Source organism: Hemiscyllium ocellatum, chromosome 23 (assembly GCF_020745735.1).
Source record: "Hemiscyllium ocellatum isolate sHemOce1 chromosome 23, sHemOce1.pat.X.cur, whole genome shotgun sequence".
Lineage (NCBI taxonomy): Eukaryota > Metazoa > Chordata > Chondrichthyes > Orectolobiformes > Hemiscylliidae > Hemiscyllium > Hemiscyllium ocellatum.
The window spans coordinates 23,893,072-23,910,159 of NC_083423.1; the positions used below are offsets into that span (position 1 = coordinate 23,893,072).

The 17,088-nt window shown below is 40.9% G+C and overlaps 1 protein-coding gene across 1 annotated transcript in view; it reads right to left on the reverse strand.

Moving 5' to 3' along the window:
- Nucleotides 1–6,077: 6,077 nt before the first annotated feature.
- Nucleotides 6,078–17,088, reverse strand: part of ncaph2 (non-SMC condensin II complex, subunit H2) — a 35,822-nt gene continuing 24,811 nt past the window's right edge. Inside the window, exons 17-21 of the mRNA XM_060842776.1 lie at nucleotides 14,244–14,312; nucleotides 14,029–14,084; nucleotides 12,815–12,916; nucleotides 9,617–9,766; nucleotides 6,078–8,627 (exon numbers count right to left, since the gene is read on the reverse strand). Of these exons, the coding sequence (XP_060698759.1) occupies nucleotides 8,487–8,627; nucleotides 9,617–9,766; nucleotides 12,815–12,916; nucleotides 14,029–14,084; nucleotides 14,244–14,312 (518 nt within the window). The 3' untranslated portion in view covers nucleotides 6,078–8,486. The remainder of the gene's footprint in view (nucleotides 8,628–9,616; nucleotides 9,767–12,814; nucleotides 12,917–14,028; nucleotides 14,085–14,243; nucleotides 14,313–17,088) is intronic.

Below are 17,088 nucleotides of genomic sequence, written 5' to 3' on the forward strand. Positions count from 1 at the left end.
TGGGGTCATGGTCAAGGGGGCAATAGGAAGAGGTGTCGTTGAGTTGGCGTTTGGCTTCAGCGGTGTAGAGGTCAGTGTGCCAGACTACCACTGCGCCCCCTTTATCCGCTGGCTTGATTGTGAGGTTGGGATTGGAGCAGAGGGATTGGAGGGCTGCGCGTTGTGAGGGTGAGGAGTTGGGGAGGGGGTAGACAGGTTGAGGCGGTTAATGTCCCGGCGGCAGTTGGAAATGAAGAGGTCGAGGGCAGGTAATAGGCCAGCACGGGGTGTCCAGGTGGATGCAGGTGGGCGGGAATCCTGATTGTGAAAGTAAGCTCGGAGGCGAAGGCGACAGAAGAATTGTTCGACGTCATGGCGTGTATTAAATTCATTGATGCGTGGACGGAGGGGGATGAAGGTGAGTGCTGAGCAATATCATTTATTGTATCCGTTGCTCCCGATGCGGTCTCCTCTACACTGGGGAGACTGGGCGCCTCCTAGCAAAGCGCTTTAGGGAACATCTCCAGGACACCCGCACCAATCAACCACACCACCCCGTGGCCCAACATTTCAACTCCTCCTTCCACTCTGCCGAGGACATGGAGGTCCTGGGTCTCCCTCACCGCCGCTCCCTCAGCACCAGACGCCTGGAGCAAGAACACCTCATCTTCCACCTCGGAACACTTCAACCCCAGGGCATCAATGTGGACTTCAACAGTTTCCACATTTCCCCTTCCCCCCCACCTCACCCTAGTTCCAAACTTCCAACTCAGCACTGTCCCCATGACTTGTCCAGATTTGACCTACCTGCCTATCTTCTTTTCCACCTATCCACTCCACCCTCTCCTCCCTGACCTATCACCTTCATCCCCTCCCCCACTCACCCATGGTACTCTATGCTACTTTCTCCCCACCCCCACCCTCCTCTAGCTTATCTCTCCACGCTTCTGGCTCACTGCCTTTATTCCTGATGAAGGGCTTTTGCCCGAAACGTCGATTTTGCTGCACTTTGGATGCTGCCTGAACTGCTGTGCTCTTCCAGCACCACTAATTCAGAATCTGGTTTCCAGCATCTGCAGTCATTGTTTTTACCTCAAAAGACTGAATGACCTACTGCTCCTAGTTTCTATGTTTAGGAAAGATCTGAAGACCTTTGAGAGGGTTTGAAATATTTTACGAGAGTTGTACATAAGGAGGAGCTAGAGAAAATGGAATTGTTCTTGTTAGTGTGGAGACAGTTAACACTAAGGAACCAAGAGAAAATAAAAAGTACAGAGGAGTTCTTTAAAGTAATTCAGGCTGGAGGAATGAGAAGATTAACAAGTAATAAAAATTGGGAACACTAAGTGTATGAATAGTAGTCAAAGGAAGGGCAAGCAGTTCAGCCTCAAAAAAGATGATCTGTGAAGGCAAAGGCTGCTGCTGAGATATATTTTAATAGGCAGAATGACAAGTAGCAATATGACCAAAATGGGGGTTATAGAACAGAGACCTTGAGGGTGTATGCAACACAAATGTTTGAAGGCAGCAAGACAATTTGAGAGCATATGGAATTCTTAGCTTTATGTTTAGGACTGGAGTACAATGGCATGGAAGATATGATATATCCTCTTTGAAACATCAGTTAGTCCTCAGCTGGAGCTTGTGGTTAATGCAATTTGTAAAGGATATTTAAGGCTTTGAAGAAGGTTCAAGAAGAATAGTATGAAGATGAAGAATCTCGGTTGTACGTTGGAAGAGCAGACAGGCTAGCTTAAAAGAGATTTACGAATATTATTCATTGTTGTAAATGGCTTTGATAGTGAATAAAATGAAACCATCTGATAGCAGAACTGTCAATAACTAGAAGCATGGTCTGAAGGTAGTTAACTAAACAATAAGAGGCCATGACTTTATTTTCAGAGATTCAGTTATAATCGGGAAAGCACTGCCTGAAAGAATTACATGAGCAGATTCAAGATTAAATACTGCCTAGATACAAGATCAGTCACTCACTGCGAGAATTCAGTTCTTTTATCCATAGTTGCACCACGGCTATAATGAGATCATCAGCCAAAGAATCCTGGCAGGATCTAAACTGAACAACAAAAAAAAGTAATTGGTGACCTCCAGCAATGTTTTCACTGGGGTAGTAAAAATCAAGTCTTGCTGTTCCTGAAGTCATCTCCAACATTAAAGGTTTTATGTAAGTCTGCACAATTTTCCAATTGTCTTGATTTTCAGACCTAAGTTTCTGTACTTAATTACTATTTATTACGAGTAAATAGACAACTTCCCTCTGAAATGGTCTAGTTCGCCACTCATTAGTATCACACTGAGAATAAATCTCAAAGGATTGAGTCTGGAAAGATCAGCTGGCACCAATCTGCATACTGGAAACAACAGTAACAAACTCAACTCTGTTAAACCTGCGAAGTCCTCCTCCGAGTGCCAAAATTGGGAGAGCTATCTCATAGACCTTTCAAGCAATAGTCTGACACAGATATATACACAATATTGTACCCCTTACGTTTCACACTATGCTACCATCATCTCAGTCCAATTGGCAGGAGAGACCCAGCTGAGATGGCAGCACAGTGATGAGGTTAGGGGAAGAGTTGCCCTGGAAGCTTTCAACATTAACTCTAGACTCCTATGATGTTTCATGGCATCAGGTCAAATATGGAGAAGGAAAATTTCAGCTGATTACCATCTACCATGCACCTTAGCTGATGAATTCATACTTGATATTGAATGCCTCTTGGATACAGCACTCTGGTAATGGGAACTTGAATGTCCATCACCAAGCTTGGAACCAGTAGTGGCACTACTAACCAGTCTGGACTATTCTTAAATGACATAGCTGCTGGAGTGGATATAGAGTAGATGGCAAGGGATCCAACAAGAGGAAAAAACATATGGCATCATCTCATTACCCTGCCCAATGCTGATGCTTCCAGGCATAAGTGTTAACAGGAGCCTCAGTAAAACTGGAGTCAAAGGAATCAGGAGAAAAATTCTGCTGGTGAGTGTGATATTTGGTACAAAGGAAAATAATTGTGGTTGCTCAAGTTCACTCATCTCAGCTGCAGGACATGTCTGCAGGAGTTTTTCAGGCAAGTGTCCCAGGCCCAAACATCTGCAACTGCTTCATCAGTGACCCACCCTTTTTAATTTTTTTTTCCTTTTTTCTTTTTTCTGCGGTAGTGCTTTTTGTTTCCCCAGCACCCATACTGTGTGTGTGTGCAGGTGTGAGACACAGTGACAGACACAAAGTGTACACATCTTTATTCAATATCCACCACCAGGAAAAATAGGAAAACACCTGAGTGGCCAGTGACAAGCAGTGCCCTTCACTTCAAAGAGGGCAATGCTCTGTGATCAAACAGTGAAGGGGAGGGCAGGGACTAAATTAAAATAGCGTTGGAGGGGGAAATGATGCACTCCACTCCCTGCGGCACCCACCTCTCCTTCTCCAAGGACCCACCCTTTTTTATAAAGGTGAGAAGAGAGAGGATGATTGCACAAAGCTGAATTGAATTGAATTTATTGTCACGCATACTGAGGCACAGTGAAAGGCTTTGTCTTGCAAGCAGTACAGGCAGATCACATAGTTAAGCAGCATAGATAGTAAATAACAGGTAAACAGCAGCAAAAATAAAAGGTACAGGCAAATGTTAAGAGTTTGTGAGTCCATTCAGTATTCTAACAACAGTAGGGTAGAAACTGTTGTGAAACCGGCTGGTGGATGTATTCAGGCTTCTGTACCCTCTCCCCATTGGTAGAGGTTGTAAAAATACATTGCCAGGGTGATTTGGATCTTTAAGAATGCTGGTGGCTTTTCCTTGACAGCAGGCCTGGTGGATAGATTCTGTAGATGGAAGGTTGGCTTTTGTGATCGTCTGGGCCAAGTTCACCACTTTCTGTAACCATCTCCGATCTTGAATGATACAGTTGCCATAACAGGTAGAGATACATCCAGACAGAATGCTCTCAATGGCACACCTATAAAAGTTGACAAGAGTATTCACCGTTATGCCAAATTTCCTCAGCTGCCTGAGGAAGAAGAGATGTTATTTGGCTTTTGTAACCAGTGTGTCCACATGACGAGTCCAAGATAGTTGTTGTGGATGACCACTCCCGGGAGCTTGACACTCTCCACTTGTTTCACCTCTGTGCTGTTAATGTGTAGGGGGGTGCATGAGTAACATTCTGCCTAAAGTCAATAATGAGTTCCTTGGTTTTGCTAACATTCAGAGCTAGGTTGTTCTCAGTGCACCATTTTTCCAGGTCTTCCACCTCCCGTCTGTAGTCTGTTTCATTGCCAACTAAGATTCGACTGATTATGGTGGTGTCATCAGCGAACTTGTAAATGGTATTTGGTGACGCAGTCATGGGTATACAATGAGTACAATAGGGGGCTGAGTATGCGTTCCCTGGGAGCTGCAGTGTGGTGTTAGGATGAAATATTGTCCCCAATCTTCACTGATTGTGGCCTGTGGGTCAGGAAACTGATGATCGAATTACAGAGTGGGGCTTAGTTCGAGATCACTAACTTTAGTAATCAGTCTCGAGGGGATAATAGTGTTGAAAGCTGAACTGTAGTCAATGAGTAAGATTCTTATGTAGCTGTTCTTGGTGTCATGATGTTTTCGGGAAGAGTGAAGGGTAAGTGATATTGCATCTGACGTGGATCTGTTGGTCCAATAGGCAAATTGGAGTGGGTCAAGAGTAGTGGGGAGCCTGAAGTTGATTAATGCCATGACCAGCCTTTCAAGCATTTCATGACCACAAAAGGTAGGGCCACTGGGCAGTAGCCGTTGAGACATGCTGCATGAGCCTTCTTTGGCACAGAGATGATGTTGGCCCTCTTGAAAAAGGGAGGGACAGTGGTCTGCTGCAGGGACAGGTTGAAGTTGTCTGAGAAGACCTCTGCCATTTGATCTGTGCATACGCAGTGCCAGTGCACAGCTTGGTACACTGTCTGGTTCCATTGCTTTCCTTGGATTCACATGAAAGAAAACTGATCTGACCTCTGCTACAGTGGCTTTTGGGATAGATTCATAAGGACTTGTCAGAATAGGTGTTACCTCTCTGCCAAATTTCTGCTCAAAGCGAACATAGAGGCATTGAGATGATCTGAGAGGGATGTATCATCATCTGCTATCTTGCATTGTCTCTTTTTAGAACCTGTGATGTCATTCAGTCCTTACCATAGTCACCAGGTGTGTCAGGGTCTTTAGTTTTGGATCAGTATTGGTCCTTAGCTGCCTTAATGTCTCTGCAAAGGTCATAGTTGGATTCCTTACATTTGAGAGGGTCTTCTGATCTGAAGGCCTCACGCTTGGTTTTTAGCAGGTTCTGTATGTCCTAATTCATTCAGGGTTTCCCTGTTGGGGAACACCCGGATTGACTTCCCCAGTATGCAGTTCAGCAGTATTTGTGACTCCACAAACACTGAAACAGTCCATGTCCAAATGCAACCAGACCAAGATAAAATCCATGTTTGAGCTGACAACTGCCAAATTACATTCTTGCCAGACAAGCACCTGGCAATGACCATCTTCACCAGATACTACCAGATCTGCTGCATTTCTTCACCATTTTCTGTTAGCACTTCAAACTTTCAACCTTCTTTTCAAACTACTTCATAGCCCTGCCCATGGAAGTCTTGTAGCTCAGTAAGTAGCATGCCTGCTTCTGAGCCAGAAGCTCCAGAATCAAGTTACACTTCAGAACATGAGAACTGTGGAATGATTGCTTCTGACGCAATCCAACACTTATCCAAGGGGAAAATGTACATGAAGGTACATATCAAACAACCAATAGCATCCCATATCCCTAATCTCCTTCAACCCAATTACTCTCAATCTTTTGCTCTCGCTCTCAGTGAAGATTTCATTAGTAACATTAAGCAGTGAAATTGTATTTCATTTGTGTAGTGCAAGTTAGTGACACAATGTGAAAGGAAAGCATTAATTCAGTTTCCCTGGAAGTAAAGGCAGAGGGCTAAAGGTTCACTTGCACTGCACTGGGTCAGAAGGGAAATTACACGCCTTTGAGATTTTCTGCTGTGTATCCCAATTTATTACATAACATTTCCAGTTTTACCCTCACCGCATTCCAAAAGGCACAAACTTCCAGCTGTTGTATTCTCAATTGCTAGGAATTGCAGGGCTGCCCCCCTCAGAGGCCCAATACAAAACTAACAACTAATAGGATAATATTCTAGCTCCTTTATTTATAAAGGGTGGGAGACAAACAAAACAGGTAACTACATGGCTGTTAGCTCATTGTCTTTTTTTGGGAAAATATTAGAGTATTATAAAAGATGCAGCAGATCATTTAGAAATGTACAATATGGTCAAGCACAGTAAACATGGTTTTGTGAAGGGAAATCATACCTGACAAATTTACTAGAATTCTTAAGGTGGCAACAAGCAAGATAAAAGAAAAGTTGTGATGTAATACATTTGGAATTTTAGGTGTTGAGGTACCACACATTAGTCTACTTAATAAGGTGCTGAAAATAGTATATTAACATGGATAGAGGTTTAGCTAAATAAAAGAAGTGTGTGTTGGGATATGGGTGACATTTTCAGTCTGGCAACATGTAATTAGTGGTGTACCACAGGAATCAGTGATGGGGCCATGATTATTTACAAAATGCATTAATGACTTGGATGAGGAAACTGAATGTGTAATAGCCAAGCTTGCAGATTGACACAAAAGGGGGAAGACAAGTGGTGAGGATGATAGTGTGCAGAAGGATATGAACAGAATAAGTGAATGGGCAAAAGCTTGGCAGATGGAATACAATGTGGAGCTATGTAAGTCTGTGCATCTTGACAGGAAGAATAGGTAAACTGAATTTTATTTAAAGGAAAAAGACTGCAGAAGGCCAAAGAACATAAGAATTTAGGAGTCCTTGACCATGAATCACAAATAGCCAGCATCCATCATCAGCAAGTAATACAAAAGTCAAATAGAATGTTGGCCTTAATTTCAAAGGGAATGGAATATAAAAATAGGGAAGTTTTGCTAAAACTGTACAAAGCAGTACAGTATTCCAGTTATGGAATGATTAAAGTTTTGGGCCCCTTATCTCAGGAAGGATATACTGGCATTGGAGACAGTCCGATGAAGGTTCACTAGGCTGATATCAAGTATGGTGGGATTGTTTTATGAGAAGAGGTTGAGTAGGTTGGGCCTGTGCACACTGGGGTTTAGAAGAATGATAGCCTACCTTATTGATACATACAAGATTCCTGGGGACCTTAACAGGGTAGATGCAAAAAAGGTTATTTCCACTGTGGGACAGTCTAGGACCAGAGAGCATAATTGTAGAATAAGGGGTCATACACTTAAGACAATGATGAGGAGAAATTTCTTCACTCAAAAGGCTCTGATTCTGTGTAAGTCTTTATCACAGAGGTCTGTTTTGAGGCTGAGTCATTAAGAATATTCGAGGCTGAGATAGATTCTTTAGGGAATCAAAGTTATGGGGAAAAGGCAGGAGAATGGAGTTGAAGGTTATCAGATCGGTCATGAAAGAATGACAGAGCAAACTCGAAGGGGCAAAAGGTCCACTTCTATGTTTAATGGTATGCAATATCAAATGGGCAAATCATTCCCATTTTCACAGATCTTCCAATCCCAAATCGATGAAAAAGTTTTAAACCGTGTGACTGAGTTCCAAGTTTACTGCAATACTTCTACAAAATTTAAATTTGTACATTTTTTAAAATTCCACCTTGTACAGATTTGTGATAACCTGCTCCTGATGGCACACACTATTATTCCTCAGAACACAGCATAATTTATTACCATCCAATTGAATTCCAATTCATGCACACTTCTGGATTCTCACTTTCCAGTTCAGGAAGGTGGAGCCAGGGAGGAGGAATCTTTTTAAAAATTGGATTTTTAAAAAAATACAAAATCAAAGTTTTCTTTTTCTTAAAGCATGTGAGCTGGTGTGAGGGAAATATTGCACAAGAACCTCACCCAAACATAAATGGATAAGCCCTAACTTTACAAATGTCACATCTGCCACCAAGTTAGATAGAGCACTTAATTGAAGAGATTTTCTACTTTGCAAATCTGGATAAGCCTTTCAAACAAGCATTGAAAATGATAGCTAGCTCATTGTGAATATATTTCCTTCTATCAGAAAGTCATGAGTTTGTATAAAAATACTGCACAGGATGTAGCCAGTAAATTGCGCCTCATGCTGTGACACAAGGCACATTATATAATCAAAACAGCCTAGGATAGTAGCTGTACAGAACACAGCAAATATAGAAGTATAAATAGAGAATGATTACAATCCAGGAATTGTTTTGGGCAGGGTTTAGGCAAGTGGTGCATTCCACTGAAACATGAAGAACATACATCCTGTTAGTCAGTGTCCCAGATGCTTGCTGTCATACAGCAAGGAATATGGATACAGTTCCTCCAAATGTGCCATAAACAATGGATGTAATGTCAAACTTGCAGCATGAGGACTATACAAGTTGTGAATCTTCTCATTTATTTGAAATGGATGGAGCCATGTATGTCCGGAAACGTTCGTGAGCTCTTATTTTGGTCAAAAGGGTGAGTTCCATCGTGTCGACTGATTCAAACAGCCCTTCTTTCTGCCATATGTCCACTGTGTAGTCATTGGCCTGCAAAGGAGAGGTAACAGATCTCACTATGAGAAGCTGAAGGACAATAAATATTCACAGTACTGGAGCTAAGCTTGGCATTATTCTAACAGGCATTAAGAATCCACACTCAAGTAAATCTGACTCAATGGAAGGACAGTGAAGAAACTGCGCTCAAAACAATAGGACAGAATAGTCCACTCTAGGTACAGTGGCAGAAGTTACCACAGGGGTGGGGTAAGAACTTAACAAGTCAAATTAGAGGAAACAAGTAAATCCAAATGAACTGAAGAAAACAAAATCTCAGCAGAGGCATAATAAGGGGCCTTGTGTATCCATCCCACAGTAATAATGAGATAATCGTCCATTTTCTAAGAGTCAAGTAAAACCTATTTGAGATCTCAAGTTTAAAGTTCTCATCCTCCAACAATACAGTACTTCTTTAGCGGGATTCCTCCATGAGTGCAGCACTCCAGTAATACCCCTCTAATAGTACAGCACCCGTTTGGTGTTGCTTCTCTGACAGCGTAGCACTCCCATAGTACCACCCCTCCAAAAGGTGTTGCAGCCTTTCAGTGTCAACGTAGCTGGTGCTTGACAGCTCTCAACTAGGGGCTTAAACCTTCAGACTTTGAACTCAGAGGCAGGAATGTTATCATTGAGCCAAGCTGGCATTGAAACGAAGCCTTAATGAAATCACCTAAAAAAAAACACAGCTTCTGTGGAGTAACAACATCAGATCATTCATTTGTACTACTCACCTGAAATATCACTCATGGAAAATTCTCCATTTCTAACCATTGTTAAGTTGCCACATATTTCTCAGTCTTTGTTCACCAAATTACCTTCAATCACATCTCTGAATCGTATTTGCCAAGTTTATAGCAAAGTTCTGCCCTCACTTTGCTTGCACTCAGCTTTCTTTCAATCGCTACATGTTGCTTTGCTGGTGGGTGCTTTAAGCTCCTGACTTTTATCTGCTCCCACTACCCAGTGAAGAACACACTCACCAGTTGCAGTGTGGCCAGCATATATCGACACACCTCAAAAGCCTCCTTCCCAGCCACAATGCTTGCAAATGAACGCCTCTGTCTGATATAGTCAAATGCATCCATAATTCTAACTCCATAATCGTGGATGTCAAAAGCAGCTCGCTCATCCTGTAGGAGATAGAAACATTGCAAATAGTCAGAATGTGACAAGGAAGGAGTTACAGAATAGAACCATTTGAACTATCCCGTATGTCCCAATCTTTTGAAAAGATCTATTCAGTTAGACCCATTCCTATGCAAATTATTCAATTTGCTTTTGAAAATTACTATTGAATTTGCTTGCACCACCATTTAGGCTCTGCATGCCTGGTTGCAATAATTTGCTGCATGAAACTGATTTTCCTCACCTCAGACAATTATCTTGTCTGTGTTTTCTACTTACGTAGAATATACAGCACAGAAACAAGGTATTCAAGCTAAAAAGTTTATACTGACATTTATGCTTTTATTGTAAGCCACTCCCATCCTTCCTTACCTGCACATTTTGCACAATCCTCTATTTCCCTCCCTCTCTAACACTTATCTAGCCCCCGATGTGTATCTATACTCTTCACCTTAATTACAACTTGCAGCAGGAAATTCTGTATTTGTTTTAACCACTGTCTGGTGAAAGAGTGGTTTCTGAATTCGCTATTACATTTTTCTCAGTAACTATCTTATAGTGATCTGGTTTTGCTCTTGTGCAAAAGAAAGCATTCTCTGTGTTTATCCGGTAAAACCTGTTACAATTTTAAAGGTTTCACCTAGTTTCAAGAGTAAAGAGACTCCAGTTGTTCAAACCATGGGAATGTTATTGTTGGTGAACCGGCTTTGTTGCAATGGTAACAATGTAGGAAATCCAGCAACAACTAGCATCCCACCAGGGAACTATGGTTGCTCCAAAATGGTGTGAATAGCTAAACTGTGAATGGAGGATTCAATGCGGTATTCCAGCAAAATTGGCCACTCATTATAGAATCACAGAATCCCTACAGTGTGGATGCAGGCCATTCAGCCTGTCAATTCCACACCAACCCCCCGAAAAGCATCCCACACAAACTCATTTGCCCACTAACCTTATTCTTTGCAATCCTGCATTTCCCACTACTAATCCACCGAACCTCCACATTTCTGAACACCATGGCAATTTAGCCTGGCCAGTTCACATCTTTGACTGAGAGGGGAAACCCACGCAGACACTGGGAGAATGTACAAACTCCACACACAGTCGCCCAAGGGTGGAACCAGGGTCGCCCCTGGCACTGAGGTAGCAGTGCTAACCACTGATTCACCATGCCATTACTTTTTAAAAAATTATTTCAAGGAATTTGTGCAACCTCAGCAAATTCACTGTTTGTTGATCAGCTTAAATGCCTTTGTGAAGGTGGTAATAAGCCACATTCTTGAATTGTTGCAGTCTGTGTGTTGCTGGTTCACCTACAGTGCAATTAGGGAGGTATAACTAAAAATGATAAATGCTGACATTTTAATTTACTTTTTTGTTAATAGCCAAACAAAGTCTACATAAATTTGCTTGGGCCTAACAAAGTGGTGATAACACTGCAGGGGTAACAGAATGGGTCAAAACTTTAATCGACAAAGATTTTTGAATGGAAGAGCAAGCTCCAGGCACCAAATGGCCTCTTCTTGCATCTAATTCTATGATCCTGTGATTTTGGAGCGAGCATGCACTTTCCCTAACCTTGGGCTCAGGAAGGTGTCGATGAAATGATGACTACCTGCACACAGAAAAATAATTTTCCTACTCCCAGCTATGGAATATTTTACAGCTCCACCTAGAACACTCCAATGGCTAGGTTAGGAAACTGACTCCGAAGAAATTGTTTTACTGCACATGTGAAGATTGTTGCAACAACTCAGAAGCTACCAGATGAAAGGAATGGAAGTGAACTTGAGGTTTGCAAGTTGAAAAACAAGTTGGAATTAACAGCAATACAGAAATTGAAATTGGAACAATTGAGGGCTAGGGTGGAATATAAAATGCAACAAGAATTAACCACCCTGTGGATATGATAAAAGATGTAACTAAAGAATCTTTTAAATCCATACTGAAAATATGGTACATTGTAGCTTACAGCATAATGGGCAATGACAAAATAAATAGTTATAATTGCTAAATTAAATTTAGACTAGCTATGTCTGTTTTTGTAAATTCTGTATTAATTGGATATAAACTCCAATCAAAAAAAAATTGATTGTGTTGGCTCATGGTAATACCTTTCTCAACTATTATGGTCACTTCTGCTAGATATTCCTGAACCTTTACTTACCTGCTCTGCTTTATACCATTTTAGTAGATGTAGTAGTGAATTCTGCCTTGTTGCCTGCTTGCATACTGGATTAGAAAAGGAGCCTGGAACTCATTGTAGGAACTCCATTCCGCTTTACCCATCTCTTCTTGCCATATCAATTCACGGTAATAGAACTTTTCCAATTTTTAAATTCATTTCCTAAATTTGTTTGCATTCTTCTTCCTTTGGTTTAATTTCACTTTTGGATGGCTTGTAGTTTACTGAAGTGTGTTTGATGTTTTTATGTTTATTTCTGTGAATTCTACTCCTGTCTTACGAATAACTGCATGACCCTTTGTACTGCTGCAGTTATTTCTAACAAAGACAGCTATTCCACTCTCCTTTTCCTCTTTTTTACAAAATGTCACCTCTGCAAGTTTAATTCCCAGTAATTCCCATTAAATCTGGTTCTTCATTGTCTCCAGGTTTTCCCATTTTATTAAGAACACTGTGTATTTTACAGATAGTTAAATTCATTTTTAATAGCAGTTATTTTTCACCTTATATTTTATTTGTTCTATAACTCATTCCCTTGTCAATTATGCCCTTTTGATTCACAGGCCTTATTACCTCCTTTACTGACTCTGTTATCTTAAAGATTGTTTCATTTCCTGGGCGTACATACCCTCCTCTGGTAATGTTAGTTACTGATCATTCAGCAAGCCCTTCAAAGAATAGCTACTATGCAAGACGACCAAGATTTCAACCAAAGAAAATCTAAAATAAAAGCTGTAAATGCTGGAAAGACACATTAGTAGGAGACTGAGGTAGGATCATGATTTGTCAAATGCTAAGTAAGCTGCTGTAATCACCACAGCCCTCAAGATTGCATTGAGCCTAATGTGGCGAGCACAATCACTTTTACCTGTTCTTCCAGTCTTGGGCCAATTTTCTCCTCCCAGTCCCTTACACGAAGAGAGAGAGCTGTTTCCTGGGCATACTTCTGGGAATTAGCGATAAACAGGTCCTAGAACACAGGAATGTGTAAATCTAGAACAGCCCAGTCCAACAATGCACTAGAAATTGCCAAGAATTCAGGATCAGAGATGAATGCAAGTCTCACATACAATTACCTTTCATGTGTAGAGCATGCATTTAAATTGGAACATTAAAAAAATCAGCCTGCACTCCAGATTACATAGTACTCCCCATAGCCAGGGTATAGTATGGAGTATATCACCCCTTGATTTCCAATAACACTGTTCTTTCCTTACACATTAAAAATGAGCAGTATATACTTCAACAACACTATTCCTGTAAGGTTAAATAAGGGGGCTAATACCAATTACTTCACCACTTCGCAGTAAAACTTGTTATATTTAAATGCCAGCCTTGTCACTGATGCTCTCATCCCAAGAATGGATCACGGAAAGTTTGGGTACTGGCTCTATTATGATCCTACTGAATCACAGAATTGGTACGACACTGGAGGCCATTGGGCCCATCATGCCCGCATCTGTTCTATTAAAGAGTGTCTTGCCTTTCCCCATATCCCTGCATACTATTTATGTTGAAATAATCCATGTCTTCTTGAATGCCTCAATTGAACCTGCCTCTACCAAACTTCTAGACTGGTAATTCCATACCCTAACTAATTGCCGAGTTAAAAAAAAATTCTCACATCACTCTTGCTTCATTTACACATCACTTTAAATCCAGGCTCTCATATTCTTATTTTCGTTTATGAGTGGGAACAGCTTCTCCCTATCTCATCTCTCCAGCCAGCTTGATTTTGAAAAGCTCTATCAAGTCTCCTCTCAGCTTTCTTCTCTCAAAGAGCAATAGTCCCAACTCCTTCAATCTATCTTATTTAAAGTTTCTCATTCCTGGAACAGTTTGCTAACCATTGCTTGCTGAAAATTTTAGTACTTTGAGAAAATCAAGTCTCTTCGAAAAACTAATCAAAGCTCCCTAGTTTAGAACTGCTGGTTACATCAATACATAATCAAATAACACTGTTCTCTAAACTGATTTCAACTGCAGCAGAGCTTTTAATTATAGCTGAATATTAAACTTTTTCTGTACAGTGACTGAATAATGAATACTAAAATATATTTAGTTTGCAGAAATTTTACATACCACATTCCTTCTGACAAGCTCCTCATAACTCACAGATCCCGTTTCTCCAATAGGTTCTGCAATTACAGACGGTAACTTTAATTACTGACAGCAAAACAACCAGAAATGATTGCTGTGTCACAGGAGTATTTACCCAGAGTTACAGAGGAGAGCGGAGCGTTAAACCGACGTTACACGGTACAGATTTTATCCATAATGAGAGGAAGGGGTATTACCCAGATTTGGTGGGCTGTAGTTGTCCTGAGCTGCATCAGCTTCTTGATCCAAATTAATGTCATAATCATCTAAGATAAAAGAAACACATATTGAAAGTTGCAGCTTTCCAACTTCTCACAGTAGTTTGCTTAGCAATGCTAAACTAATATGTCAAACAGCAGGCAAACTCAACTTTCATACACAATTGGTTCATGACCCAAGCTGGATCTCACTGAGTCATTGCCGATCCCAGATTATCCTTGAGAAAGATATGGTGAGCTATCTTTTTGAACCACTGCAGTCCATCTGGTGCAGGTACATTCACAATGCTATAAAGGAAGAGTTGTGTGAGAAGGAGAAATGGATCAAATCACTTTTACCTATCCATCATTGCTCCTACATTGCCAGGGCAAATAGTCTGTGACCAGAAACAGATGCATTGTTCTCTTTCTCCACTCTCCTTTGCCTAATCTGCCACATTCCAAATAAGATGATAAGTCATCGTAATCCAGGAAGAATTTCTGGTGTATCAGTATCTGGATATTTCAGTGATAGAAATCACTTCTGAATTATTTAGATCTGGGCACTTCTACGATAGACCAGTGAGAGTAGCTTCGCCACTCCATATCTAAAAGGAATACTGTGAACAGTTTGGTCCCCTTATCAAAGGAAAAGATATACTGATAACAGAGAAATTGAAGGTTCTTTAGATTGTTCCCATGTATGAACAGATTTTATAAGGAGAGGTTAAAGTAGGTTGGGCCTGTACTCAGAGGAGTTTAGATGTACGAGAGCTGATCATTTTGAAAGGCTCAGGATTCTTTGGGAGTTTGACAGGGTAGATGCGTAGAGGTTATCTCCAACATTCCCACTAAGCTGTACTGTTCATGCACACAGCCACTCCAGTGTTCCACACATAGGTGATCAGTATGCCAATGTAGCTTGCAGCACTAGCTTCCGATTCTGGTTGTCTCCCCTTGTGGGAATGTCCAGGACCAGTGGACATGATCTCCGATAAGGGTTACCTATTTAAGACAGAGGTGAAGAGGAATTTCTTCTCTCAAAAGGTAGTTAATTTGTGAAATTCTTTACCACAGAGAGCTCTTAAGGTGAGATCATTAAGTATATTCAAGGCTGAAAGAGAGTTTTACTCAGTAAGGAAATTAAGCATTATAGGGAAAAGTCAGGAAAGCAGAGTTGAGGATTATTAGATCAGCCATGATCTGCCAATGGCAGCGCAGACTCAATGGGCTGAATGGCCTACTTCTGCTCTCGCATTTTATGGTCTTCTAGAAAATGTCTTGTCTGTTTCAAGTCTGGCGTGCTGATCACTTAGTTGTCAGAGATGCTGCAATAGACGTTATGGCCAATTATAGCATTAATTCATTAAAGTTTAACATTTTTCACCTTTTTTGTACCATCCATAATTAAAAAAGAATACCATTAATTCTAAACCAGGGCACTACCTCCCACTAACCAACAGTAACTGGAGAGTGTTTGTGATCTTTACTTTCTTCCCACACTGCAATTAAATTGTATTTGAAATTCTAGAAAGTCACAGATTTCCATCCAACTGCTGGCAGATTTGTTGAAGTTGTGGTTCTGCTGCCTTTTTGAGGCAGATTGTGGGAGGAAATTAATCCCACCTCCTACACAAATAAATTATGCAAATAAGACAAATGGTGAATATCTAAACATGAAACAATTGCTCCAAAACTACATGAGTGGGCTTCGTGTCACTCTGCAGAATATTAAAATGTAATTGTGCAGTCAGAGGATTATCTGCACAGTAATGAGGCTGAATAGGTCCAGCAGATATTGTTCTGGGCACCACCGCACTGATCCCAGTCACACTTTCATTACACACACACACACACACACACACACACACACACACACACACACACACACACACGACTGATTTTGATTTCGTTTTCTCTCTCTCATACACACCCATCACAGCAACATGCAAGTAATAAAGGATCAATGCTGGAGGGCTGGATGGCCAACTGTGGTCCTATTTCTTTTGGACTAAGTACAGAAATCAATTCATTGCTGAAATGTCCTCAGCGACAGCATTCTCTGATTATTTATGTTTGTGGCAGAGTCCTGCTGTAAAGGTAGCAGCTGTAGCACATTCAATATTTCCACATCACACCTAAAACATGCACATAGACAATTGTTTGTATAATCCCTTCAACCACAATATGCACTGAGTGCTGAGTATATTGCCTCTTTATTCCAGATAACAGTCAACTCATGATCTGCAAGGGAGTATATTAATCCTTTTTAGGATGAGTACTTGTGTAAACTAGATTGAGAGGTGACATGTTTGCTGCCAGGATTCTTAAGTATCACTAACTGGTTTGACCACAGTGGTACAGGATCTAGTTTTCAAACTAATCTGTGTAAATAATATTTCAGGAATCAACTTGTTAATACATAGCACAAGCTGTCTTGAAAGATGCTGGGAATCAGGTGATCCTGATCATTCAAATTCAAAATTAGATTTTAGAAATAACATTGCATAGTACAGTATGAATGATTTCAGGTATACATGTGATTGCTCAAACTTGGGAGTAACAGGAGACTTCTGATTCCCATAACTGTTCGGTGCTAGGTTTCTCATTCATGCCTGGGTCTGTCGTGGATGTGTGTTGATTAGTGCAATTAGTCAACAATTACATTATTGTCAAATCTTGCAAATACTAGGTCATTAAACCAACCAGACAAACATTTTCACCTAGAAATTCTGATATTCACATTTACACACTGATCTTGTTATCCTGGAAATAAGGAGGTGACAACGGACACTGGGGAAAGCGATACTGAAATTTGGTCATTTCAGCAAATTGGGCTAATGTT